The 13,286-nt window shown below is 35.5% G+C and overlaps 1 protein-coding gene across 1 annotated transcript; it reads left to right on the top strand.

Annotated features, from left to right (window-relative positions):
* LOC109227141 (ATP phosphoribosyltransferase 2, chloroplastic-like) lies at window positions 3,967–9,667 on the top strand. The gene is made up of 11 exons (XM_019392174.1): window positions 3,967–4,400; window positions 4,516–4,575; window positions 5,715–5,828; window positions 5,983–6,048; window positions 6,159–6,266; window positions 6,353–6,436; window positions 7,797–7,898; window positions 7,999–8,112; window positions 8,187–8,267; window positions 8,622–8,741; window positions 9,296–9,667. Exons 1-11 carry the CDS (start codon window positions 4,164–4,166, stop codon window positions 9,389–9,391), a joined length of 1,182 nt encoding a protein of 393 aa, XP_019247719.1. The 5' UTR covers window positions 3,967–4,163; the 3' UTR covers window positions 9,392–9,667.

Below are 13,286 nucleotides of genomic sequence, written 5' to 3'. Positions count from 1 at the left end.
CTGCGGCCGCACAATAATTGTGTGGCCCGCATTGGAGGCCTTTTTGTCCTATTTTGGTTCTTGTTCACTTCTGACTCCTTTATGAGTTGATTTTGACTTCTTTGGCTCATTTTTCATTATACATTTCATTAGTTCTTGAGAATACCTTTAATCATTTTTGAGCTAAACGCAAGTAGAAAAGAACAAATAAACAGTTAAAAACCCCACTTATCACCATGAACACCGCCTGATTTCATAAGTGTATAGAGAACTGACCTTATAAAATTCTCCTTGAAGCGGCTTACACTTCACACTTACATAGGTGATTTTTAAACGTATTATCTACGCTATTTCATATGCCCCGTATCAAACTTAGAAACCATTAAAAAGTGTTAACGATTTATCCTTGGTACTGAACATTGTCTTCATCATGAGAATAAACCAATTTTTTATTTGACAATGTTAAACCGTCACTAATGACTTTGTTTGATCTCTTTGAACCTAGATCTTGGGATCTCCAGTCTTTTAGGTAGATTTACCGCCACAGTGACTTGTCCTCGGTCATAGTTCCATTCCCTTTGGTGACTTCTCAACCATCTCTCTAGTTAAGCCTTTTGTAAGCGGATATGATACATTATCTTTGACTTTACATAAATAACTGTGATAATTCTACTAGAGAGTAGTTCTACGTCGTATGGGACGAGATTTCCCGTTATACATAACGCTCCCAACCCTTGCTATTGCCGCTTGACTATTGCAATGTATGCATATAGGTGCCAAAGGTTTGGGCCAAAATGGAATATCTTCCAAGAAATTCCTGAGCCATTCAACTTCTTCAACTGCCTTGCCTAAAACTATAAATTTAGATTCCATTATAGAGCGAGCAATGCATGTTTGTTTGGACGACTTCCAAGACACTGCTCCTCCACCATTGGTAAAAAATGTATCCACTTGTGGATTTTGATTCTTTTGATCCGGTGATCCAATTTGCATCACTATATCCCTCAATAACTGGGGGATAATTATTGTAATGCAATGCATAGTCTTGGGTATATTTCAAATACCCCAAAACTTGTTTTATTGATATCCAATGAGCTTGTCGAAACTACTTGTATATCGACTAAGCTTACTTATCGCACAATCTATATCATGTCGTGTACAATTCATAATGTACATCAAACTTTCCAACACCCGAGCATATTCTAATTGAGATTTGCTCTGACCTTTATTCTTTACAAGAGTATGGTTTAAATCAATTGGCGTTCTTACAACTTTAAAGTCCAAATATTTGAACTTTTCAAGTACCATTTTAATATAATGAGATTGAGACAAAGCTAGACCTTGAGAAGTCTTAAGGATTTTAATTCCCAAAATCAAATCAGCAACTCATAAATCTTTCGTATCATACTTACTAGTAAGCATGCATTTAGTAGCATTTATGTTAGCAATGTCATTACTCATTATCAACAATATCATCAACATATAAACAAACAATGACTATTTGATTTGGAGTATTCTTAATGTAAACACATTTGTCACGCTCATTTATCTTGAAACCATTTAACAACATTGTTTGGTCAAATTTCACATGTTATTGTTTTGGTGCTTGTTTTAGTCCGAAAGATGACTTAATACGTCGACAAACCTTATTTTATTTTCCGGGAACTACGAACCCTTCAGGTTGTTGCATATAAATTTCTTCCTCCAAATCTCCATTTAAGAAGGATGTCTTCATATCCATCTGATGGATTTGAAGGCCATACACGGCGGCTAACGCTATTAACACTTGGGTAGATGTAATCCTTGTTACCGGCGAGTATCTGTCAAAATAATAACACCTTCTTGTTGTTTAAACCATTTAACAACTAATCTTTCCTTATATTTGTCAATAGCACCATCAGCTTTTATTTTTCTTTTGAAAATCCACCCAGAACCCAAAGGTTTATTTCCTGGAGGAAGACCAACCAATTCCCAAATATGATTACTTAATATGGATTCTATCTTACTATTGACTTATAAGGATGTTTAACATACTTTGATTCCACATATATTTGACATTTCGAGTTATTGCATTCAAACTTTGGCAATACATCCAAATTAATCATTTCTCGCAAAGTTTTGAAGTTGACGAGACCTAAGCTTTCATGCCATAAATTATTTGACTCAAGCAAGTAAGAAGAAGCTGAAATTTTATTCATATCAATGGCAATTACATTGAGTTTGAAAAGGCCCTCAGTAAGGTTACCCTTCCCTACATACATTTTATTCTTGCTAACTACAACCTTGTCGGAAACAAAAATACACTTAAAGCCGTTCTTGACTAGAACTGATATCGAGACTAAATTCTTCGGCATTTCATGAACATGAAGGACATCGTTTAGAGTCACAATCTTGCTGGAAGTCATCTTCAAAGCTATCTTGCCCGTTCCTTCAATTTTTGCAGTAGTGGAATTTGCCGTAAAAATTGTCTCATCTGGTCCAGCGGGAGCATAAGAAGGAAACAACTCCTTGTTAGTACAAACATGACGAGTTGCCCCTGAATCAATCCACCATTCTCTAGGATTTCCGACTAGGTTGCATTCAGAAAGCATGGCACACAAATCGTCTATTTCATCATTCTTCTTAATCATGTTTGCTTAACTTTTCTTTTTTGTCCTTCTTTGGTGCACGGAAGTTAGCAACCTTCTATCCAACCTTTCCACAATTGTGGAAATTACCTTTAAACTTCTTTTTGCTTGGGTAATTCTTTGGTCCATACGACTTCTTTCTCTTTTTGCTTGTTGAAGCTTCCTTAATAATATTTGCACCCATTATTGTTGAATTTCCTTAGTTCCCTCACAGTCGCCCAAGGTTTCATATTAATTTCTGCCAGGATAGAACATAATAACTATTATGTGATGCATCACTTCAAATCACAGAACTCCGGCGAACTCAAATGACGGAGCAAATCACACAAAATGCTTACATTGTGCTTTGGAAAAACAATACAGAATGCATAAGATAGAGGGAAAGATTTTCAGTTTCGATGGTGAAAAATGAGGCTGAGCCTCTCTAATTATAGCCAACAAAGTTGAGTCCCCACAGGTGCAAAGGTGCATGTGATAAGGTGTCTATTCAATAGAAAGTTTGAATTTATGTTAAACGGAATATTTGGTCGCGAATTTGATAGTTGGAAAATAATGTCGCGAAATTCCAAATTAATATTTTTCGCGAAAAACATATTAGGAAAGGAAATATTAAATGGTGGAAAAGGAAAATAAATTTGGTTCAAAAATTTATCAATCAATCATTTGACCAAATCCAAAGCCGAAACCGAAGCCAAAACCGAGCCGAACAATGATGATGGCGCGAGGCTTGCTCTCTTAGAAGAAGTTATAAGCGCAAGAATTTTCTCTTCCCATCAAACGAGGGACAAAAATCCTTTGTAAAAGGGACTAGTTCAAAATTTTATTTTTCTCCATTTATTTTCCCACCATTTTTCATTCACACATCTTTTTGTCTTAATTAATAAAACCAACAGGTTCAACACCTGTTTTGAAAGACAAATATATAGCTTTTACTACAATAATTGTGTAAATATATTCGCACCTAAGTTGTTGAGAGCTTTTGTATAAATATGTACCACTTACTACATAATTCATAAATATTTTAACGTGTTCCAAATTTAAATTGATATTAAATAATTTATTTTTTAACCCTTATATTTGATAGCAGAGTTAATTATCAAATGCACATAGGTTCAACACCTGTTTCGAAAATATAGCTTTTACTACAATATTTTTTTTTCCTTGGCCAAACAAAAGATAAAAAGAAAATTAAAACTCCAATAAATGGAACAATTTTCTCATCTCAACTTCTTTGCCCCAAGGGACCTCGAAGGGTCACAAATCTAAAAGGGGGAAAAAGAAGGTTCACAAGAATCCCACACGTGTGAGCAAATAGCAGGTGAATTGCAGCAAGTGAAAATACAATCGGCAGCATCGTATAAATTCCAAATTAAAGGGAATCGTTCTCTTTGCCTCAAGAGAATCTTCCGTACACCACACGCGCCTGTTACTATCGCTTCGCTTCCACCATTCCAGATCACCCATTCGCGGCGGCGATTTTATCTCTTCCCACCGTCAACCTCCATCTCCGTCTCAATTTCCGCCGGCATTTCATTCGAGCGAAATAAAAGTTAAAACATGTCGGCTGTTCAGACGTTTTTCATTCAAGGCTCCGTTTCAAGTTTCTCTTCTTCACCGTCTGTTACCAGTTGTCGCAAAGTTTCCGTTAAATTCACAGTCTCTTGTTGCTCCGCGGCATCTCCGGTGACCGTCGTGAACGGTAATGTGGAGAAAAGATCTTCCGATAGAAATGAAATTCGCCTCGGCTTACCTAGCAAAGGCCGAATGGCTACTGATACTCTTGATCTTCTCAAGGTATTCGAATTCATTCGTGGATTTGCTTTTTTCCCCTTTTAAGCTAATGTATACATGTAATTATAATGAAATGCTGAATTTTAACTTGTTTATCCTCATTTTCGGTGAATTACAGGATTGCCAGCTATCAGTTAGACAGGTGAATCCTCGGCAGTACGTTGCAGAAATTCCACAGGTGTGCGGCAATTTTTACTTTCAGTAAAATTTTGAATACTTTTCACTGAATTGCATGACTCTGCGTTTCTGCTTTTTCAGCAATTGCTATATGAAAATAATGTGGATCTTAAGCAATGTTATCAAAGGCGAAAAGCGCAAAAAAGCTCTAAGCTCCGTTGGGGCTCTAAGCGCAAAGCACAAATAAATCGTGGCCTTTAGTAAAAAAAGGCGCAACGGGAGAAAAAGTAAATATATGCATGTAGTCCAAGTCTAATCACTATAAGCATGAATAAAAATATATGAACAAAGAAATTGAAAAAAAAATTCACGATAAAGTGAAATATCAAAATTTTTAAGGTCACCTTTTCAGGATTACACTCATTGGTAAGGAAAAATATGTCTTAGAGCTTTGATGCGACACTAAAGCGCCCACAAAGCGAGGCGAAGCGCACAATGTGTTTTGAGCCTCGCCTCAGGGTTTAAGCGCGCTTTAAACGCGCCTTTGACAACGCCGATCTTAAGTTAGCTGTTTGGATTCAGTAAGTTCATGTTAGCTACTAGGAAGAATGCAGGTGCTGCCTTTTCTGTGTATGGAGATATTAGCTAATATAGGTGTCTTTAATTGGATTCTAACTCACAATTGTCTGGTAATTACAACCTATCTGGTGCCTCGCATTCTGTGCTTCAACAACATACCCATTCGACATGACTCATGAGAAAGATCTTTAAACCCTAAAAACAGAAGAAAAAAATGGATCCCTATATGGTTTATGTCACTGAAGGAGATTTTGTTTAATGACTGCGCCCATCTATTCCATGATCTTGATCTTTACTTATTTCTCCTTTCTGGTTAGTTTTATACCCTTTAGTTTTCCCATTAACTGCTGGAATTTCTATTTCATAATTCTATCTTTTACATGCATCATGGATATTTTTTCCCTAATATCATTTCAATACAAGCATTATATTATATATACTTGAGGGGAAATATTATGGAGGACTGTGCTATCAATTTTTTGACATTTTCACACTTATTGAAAGCTCTCGTTTGAGCATTGCATTTTTTTGGGTTATCTCTGTGGAATCTAGAGCGTATTATTCGGGAGAACACATGATTTACTTTGGTTACACGCCATTTTTTTTCTTTGTGGGTTGCAGATTTCCAATCTGGAAGTTTGGTTTCAACGGCCAAAAGACATTGTTCGGAAGTTGGTATCAGGAGATTTAGACCTTGGCATCGTTGGTCTCGACACAGTCAGTGAATTTGGGCAGGTAGGAACTGAGTGGTTCAGTTTATTTGTCCATATGAAGCATAAACAAGAGTTGATTATGGTTCAATCTTAAATTAACTCTATTAGTTGCTAGTGTATTTATACAAGCAAAATGAATAGAATGGATGCTCAATATAAGACTTTTTCTTTGGCAGGGGAATGAAGATCTCATCATTGTCCATGATTCCCTTGACTACGGTGATTGTCGTCTATCTCTAGCTGTAAGTTGTTGTGCTTTACAAGAGAACTGTAACATGCTTATTGTACCATTCTTTCTGTATTTTTTTGCTATAATATTTTTCTTGCCAGTAAGATCTACTGCGTTTTTCAGATACCAAAATATGGGATTTTTGAGAACGTGAACTCAATGAAGGAGTTAGCAGAGATGCCACAATGGACACCTGAGAGGCCACTGAGAGTTGCAACAGGATTCACATATGTATAAGGCTTATGCTTACTTTTTACGTGCTCCTTTTACTTTCATTCTTTTTCCCTGTTCATGTGCTCATTAGTTGCTATTTGCAGTTGGGTCCTAAATTTATGAAAGACAATGGGTTGAAGCATGTCACTTTTTCAACCGCTGATGGAGCCCTGGAAGCAGCCCCTGCGGTAAGAATAACTTATGTGGATAAGAGTTAAGACCTTTTAACTTTAAGATAGTTGTGTTGCTTTAGAATTGGGATTTGGTGCATTTTTCTTGGTATACTGCTATTTTGTTTTGTTTGGGTATTTTCCTTAGTTTTTGGCCCCATGCTCCTATTTCGCTTGTGCTTGCCTGGTGGCTATTGGCATGCCATAGCTTGCGTTTGCTTGGTGTAAAAAAAAAAAAAAAAATCGTGTGCACACTGATAATTCTCTACCTTGTGGTAGCACATTTAGGTTATACAATTAGGACTTTGCTTAATTGACCTTTCTTGCCCACTTAGATTGAAATTGTTATTTCTGCTACTTTGTGTATAGAAAGCTTTGATATTTTCCCTTAAACCATGTCTGTAAAATGTGAATTTATTGCGTTAAGTTAGTTGATGAATTAGTATTTTGCTGAAACATTGCATATTAAATTTTAAAAGTCTGACAAGTTAACTCAACTGCCATTAGTTTGGTTAAACGTGTCCGTGGAGAGCAGCCTCTCTGCTGTTTTAACCATTTCGAAGTTGGACAGAAAGAGGATAATTTCCCATAATCTGTGGAAAGAATTTATTGTGTTTAGTTAGTTGGTGCAATTATTTTGTTGAAACCTTTGCACTTTAGTTTTCAAAATTTTGAAAATTTCACCCAACTGCCATTATTTTTTTGATAACCATGTCAAACGTATAACTGGAGAGACAACCTCTTTGCTGTTTTAACCATTTCGAAGTCTGAAAGAAAGGAGGAATAGTTTCCCTAAAACCATGTCTGTAAAATGTGGATTTATTGTGTTCAGTGTGTTGACACAATTAGTATTGTGTTGAATGCTTTCTATATTAGATTTATAAACTTTTGAAAGGTTCAATCAACTGCCATTAATTTGGTCAAACGTGTAAGTGGAGAGCCAACCTCTCTGCTATGTTAACCGCTTCAGAGTTGGACAGAAAGGAGGAATAATTTTTGTTTTTAACAAGAATGTCCTTGTTGTCCATACAACTGGATGAGAACAAATGAAGGTTACCTCTAAGAGAAGTAAGTCAAGGACTTCTGCTTCTCTCCCCCTCTTTGTTCCCTCCTTCACTATTTAACATAGTGTAATGGCACAGAATCCCCCTTACTCTTAATCTAGTGGTTATCTTGCATTTAGTATTGCTCGTGCCACATGTTATCTTCCGGGATTTTATGTTTTATAGCATAACCCTTTCTAACATATGAAATAAGATAGTCTGCCACTTGAGATTTGATTCTTTGAGACTCGGATAATATTACTATGAATTTGCTTTGAACATGCTAGTCATGTATCCTTATTCCTTGTCCCTGTGTAATAACAATAATAATTCAGATGGGAATAGCTGACGCTATTGTGGATCTAGTGAGTAGTGGAACCACACTGAGAGAAAACAATCTGAAGGAAATAGAAGGTGGAGTCATCTTGGAAAGCCAGGTGATCATTCTTTCCAGTTGCGATGTATTATTGACATTCTTTTAATATGCAATTTGAGTAGGCTTCATGGCTATTCTTTGATATTATTTCATCCTTTTAGGCTGTCCTTGTCGCTGGCAGAAAGTCCCTAATGCAGCGAAAAGGTGTACTTGATATAACACATGAAATGCTAGAAAGGTTGGAGGCACATCTGAGAGCTGTTGGTCAATTCACGGTGGGTGTAACTTCTTTAATGTTGTTGAGATTTTTGTTATACCTGTACTAGAAGCCTAACAAATTGTATGGCAGGTAACTGCTAATATGCGAGGAAGCAGTGCAGAGGAAGTGGCTGAGCGAATATTGAGTCAAACGTCACTATCTGGATTGCAGGTTATCCAAGTCCCTGACATATACATAAATTAGTAGTTTAAAAAACCTAAGAATTTTGACTGGGCCACAACTATTAAGAAACATGGTTGAAAAATAAAATTAATATGAGAACGTAGTGTAACCTTTGTACAGATCCCAAGCAAACATTCTTATGCTTGAACAATTCTTGGGTGGAACAGGGATTCTACGCCTACTCCGTCCAGCCTTTGATCTCATCACTATAGCATGAGATCAATGGCTGAGATCTGGAGTGAGTCTCAAACCCATTTCACCTATGATTTTCACTTAAGCTCCTCGTACAGTTATGTTAATTATTTTGACAGCTCATTAAATGTTTATCTTGTATTTATACAGGGACCCACCGTAAGTCCAGTCTTTTGCAAGCGGGATGGACGGGTTACAGCTGATTACTTTGCCATTGTCATATGTGTACCAAAGAAAGCACTGTACAAGTCTGTTCAGCAGCTGAGAGCGGTAAAATGCTAATTCCTTCCTGATTTGACAATTTGTATAAGTGATAGGTAAACTCTAAAGGTCATCCAATAATCTTCCAATCTCTTGCTAACCAAGTCCAGCAATTGGACCCTGGATGATCTGTTATGCTGTATTTTCTCATGATGAAGCATATTCTTTCTTTGTTTTTTTGCTCGTACTTGTGTGGTGGTCTATTTCTGATTTTTTGGGTGTTGGCTGGCGGCAGGTGATGTTTGAACGTTTTAAGTCTTGCCATTTTCAAAATTTGGCTTCCTATCCTATTTAAATTGAAAATGAGAGACTAGAACTATTGGAACACATAAATGCACCTATACATGTTCCATTACTCCCCCCCTCCCCCCTCCCCCCCCCCAGTTTTCTCCCTATTCTCTAGCTTTAACATGCTTGAGTGTCCTTTGATTCAGCCTGTGATCTTTTTGTCACACTGAACTGAATTGTATACAAGCACTCTTCCTGTCTATATTTTGATGCTTTCATGTGTAAGGCATCCAAGTTCTGTTCATAACTTTTTGCTTATTGAATGTCTTCTACAGATTGGAGGGAGTGGTGTCCTGATTTCTCCGTTGACCTATATTTTTGATGAAGAAACACCAAGGTGGCGTCAGCTCCTTTCAATGTTGGGGCTTTGATCTATCTAATGAGTGCCTCGCTTATTTGGTTTTTCATAACCACAGTACATTCTTTTTTCGAGAGAGGCCAAAATGTTGGAACTGGGACTCCATATGGGAGACCTAGTTGGGGAAATCTGTGTTGTCAGTTAGCCGGGCCAAGTTTTATTGTATTGACGTTTAGGTTTCTTATATCAGTTTGCTGTAGATTAATATCAGCTCTTGTTGTAACAATAATTTTGTCTTCATTTTAATGCCAATGGCAATTCCAAGATTGCATAAACGATTTTCACCAAAGCATCTCCCTTCCCACCTTTCTTGTCTGGCCTTTCTGTTACTATGCCATGCTGAACGTTCATCGCGAGAACATGTTAGTTAAGTCTTGCAGAGCTGCTTTACTCGACGCATTTAACTTTTACGTATGTATGTCTTCTTTTTTATAAATAATATTTAGTTTATTATGGTATTAGAACTTAATGATTCCCGATGTAGGTTTGGGTCAATAAGATAGGTTTGGGTACGCGATGGTCTTCCCTCTTCTTTCTTATTTTTCATTCTAATTTCGGATAAGAATGGAGGAGATTGAGTCATTCTTCTTTCGATAGCAGGAGCATGAAATCACTTTCCAGTCTATGGGAAAGATACACCAAAACCCAATACTATTTCTATCTTTATCTGATGATCTCTCTTTGCCCTCCAAGTATATCATAAGAACACTTGCAAATCCAACCAATTAACCAAAAGAGTCTTCTTTTATTTGCATACTTTTTGTTTTCTTATAGCCCGTTTGGCCAAGCTTCTAAAATCAGCTTATTTTGAGAAGTGCTTTTCTCAAAAGTACTTTTAAAAAAAGTGTTTTTGGTGAGAAACAATTTGTGTTTGGCTAATTAATTTAAAAAGCACTTTTGAGCAGTAATTATTGTTTGACCAAGCTTTTGAAAACTGCTTCTAAGTGTATTTTTCTCAAAAGTGTTTCTCAGAAAAGTGCTTTCGGAGAGAAGTTACTTTTTTCTTCTTCTCAAAAACTACTTCTGCTTTTCCTCAAAATCACTTTTTTTCCTTCCAAAAGCTTGGCCAAACAACTCAATTGCCAAAAAAAAGCTTGGCCAAACAGGCTATTATACCTCTTTATAGGGGTGTACAAACCGAACCGGAAAACCGCACCAAATCGAAAAGTCAAACCAAACCGATTAAAAAATCCGACTAGGTTTGGTTTGATTTAGTTTGGTATTGAGTAAAAAAACCCGAACCAAACCGACATATAAATATATAATTTTTATATATACTTTTAAGACTTTATATAGAATTTTCTTTACAAAAATTCTAGAAATATTTGCGATTCTCTTATGGAATGTAATATTTAATAGAATATGAGGTACTCCATTTTTACTAACCTTAAATAATGGGTTATATGATCACTTTCTTATCAAGTGTTACTGAAATGCGTCAATTTCTTTGTTCTTCCTTGTTCATATATCAAGATTTATTAAATTCTTATATCTTTTTCAAATTTGAAGTGGTATTTTGATAATCTAAAATAAAATAGAACTTATCATTAATTAGGTATCATGTTGATTTTTATGTTTAATTATTAAATTCGTTTAACCTTATAAGTATACATCAACGAAAAATTATTGTAAGAGGACTAAAAAAATAACTATCCTGTGTTATTAACAAAATGCTACCGTAAAAATATTTAAATAGATCATATGTTTGTCAAGTTTTTTAATTTTTACTAAACATATATTTACTTATAAAAAATTTAACAAAGTAAGATTGAAATAATATTCACATAACAAAAAAAACCCGAAAAAACAAAAAAATCCGACAAAACCGAACCAATCCAACCCGATATAGTTGATTTGGTTTGGTTTTAATAAAAACCGAACCAACCCGATCCATGTACACCCCTACCTCTTTATGGTGGTTTTGTTTCTTTCTTGTGACCAGCTACGAATGAAGGTGGCTGTTTGGTTTATGTTTTATAGTTTTTATCTGTAAATATTGAGTAACATCGTTTCTTCTACAATACCTGCATCGAAACCTAGTCTCTCCAAAATCTCCAAGGTCATAGTTGCCTTTAAGCATCCATTTTTAGCTTCGACTAAGAACATTGGGTTTTCTACCACGTTGCAGTCTCTTACATTGAAGATTAATAATCTCCTGTATCTCTTATTGTGCTCGAAATTTTCTTTCAAAGCACTAGTTCAAATCATTATCTTTTCTTTTTGCATTTTGTATTTAAAAGTAAAAGTTAAACATCATCCTTAAAATGTGAAATTATGAATACGCATTGATTGTTCGGTGAATTCTTGTTTCAAAATGGTAAATAGCTTGAACTAGTGGTGTTTTAAGTGCTAATCAAGTCCTGTTAATAAGGGAACAAATGTTACGCCTAATCTTTGTACAAATTTGGTAAATAGAATCAGTAATAAGTTTCACCAAAAAGCAAAATACTACTCAAGTGGCAAATTTAGGCCATAGTGGAATGGTAGTTTTGTATCTTCTACTCTTATGTAAGAGTAACTTTGAGTTTATTTTTTCATGCATGAACAATGACGAAGTCACTCAAGTCTTATTTTATGATAGCTTTAATTGTACTTAACACTTAACTATACAATTTTGTTTATAAGTTGTAGCATTTTTTTTAGAATTCAGTAAATTCTTGATTCTCCAATTTTAATTTAAACGGTGAAAGGAGAAAATCTTTTTATTTTTTACTAGTTTTTTTTTGGGAAAATTTTCAGGGAAACCCGCGATCATTAATAAAGCCGTCAAAATGGGCTTGGCCCGTGAGGCCAGCCCAACCTAGTCCGCTACTTGGGTAGGGCTGGGTTGTAATTTTTTAGCCCATTTAAAATTGAGGCTTATAAGCCCGGCCCAAGTCAGCCTGCTGGCCCTTGAGGCTTGACCGAGGCTGGGCTTGGGATGGCCCGCGGGCCAAAAATTAATTAAATTCAAATTTAAATATTTAAAAAAGTAAAAAATATTAATTATAATCCCATTTTCCAATCTTAGATTGCTCATTTACCCTTGCATATCAACTAGAATTTATATTTTTGACATACCTGTAATATGACAAGATTAGTTTTTCTTTTGCTTAACTAACAATGAACTAGGAAAGTTTTAATTGGCCAATAATAAATTTTTTCAAAAGAAAATATTACTTTAAGTGGCCAATAATCAGTTTGGTTACTTTAATTATTATTAATTATTAAATTGCTTTTCAGCATAAAAAAATGTTAAGTTTTAATACCTAGAGAAAATTGACAACACTAGCAAATTTCATGAATTTTAAAAATTTATGGACTATAATGATGAAATCAACAAATAATGTCAAACCTAAATTTAAAAACCTTAACATATAAACTTATTGATGCAATTCCTGAACCTAAGGAAAGTGAAAGAAAAGTACTAAAAAAATATTCATGTAACGTTAAAAAAAGAAGAGCTAGAGATATAGAGAATTTGTATTTCAATTACGAGATTACTTGTCAAATATTAAGATTCTTGTACACTCTAAATAAACAGAAGTCGTTCATATGATTAAGAGATTATGTCACGAAAAAATATCTAAAAATTCGAAAAAATATTTTTTCTAAAAAATTGAAGGGCCGGCCCGCCCTAGTCCGCGGCCCTCTTAGGGCTGGGCTGGCTGGTCTTTTTAAGGCCCATATAGATGGAGGGCCGGCCCCCCGAGCCTACCAAATTTAAAAGCCCACTAGGCTTAGGCTGGGTTGGGCTGGGCTAGCCCATTTTGACAACTCTAATCATTAATCTGTAAAAATTGCACGGGGCGCCCTATTTGGTCACCCCCATTTAACCTATACCCATTTTTTTAAAAACTTTTAACTTGTACCCACTTCTTAAATAATTTCAGCCTCTTTCTTCTTCTTCTTCTCCTCCTTCGTTTTCT

This window comes from Nicotiana attenuata, chromosome 6, assembly GCF_001879085.1.
Source record: "Nicotiana attenuata strain UT chromosome 6, NIATTr2, whole genome shotgun sequence".
NCBI classification, from domain to species: Eukaryota; Viridiplantae; Streptophyta; class Magnoliopsida; order Solanales; family Solanaceae; genus Nicotiana; species Nicotiana attenuata.
Note: the sequence above shows the minus strand (reverse complement) of the source record. Positions and strands in the feature narration are given on the sequence as shown.

Bases quoted from the DNA above. Each gene is read 5' to 3' on its own strand.
- LOC109227141 (XM_019392174.1), top strand. From the start codon at position 4,164: ATGTCGGCTGTTCAGACGTTTTTCATTCAAGGCTCCGTTTCAAGTTTC. The intron at 6,437-7,796 runs GTAAGAATAACT...ATAATAATTCAG, and splicing joins CCCTGGAAGCAGCCCCTGCG to ATGGGAATAGCTGACGCTAT. The intron at 8,113-8,186 runs GTGGGTGTAACT...ATTGTATGGCAG, and splicing joins GAGCTGTTGGTCAATTCACG to GTAACTGCTAATATGCGAGG.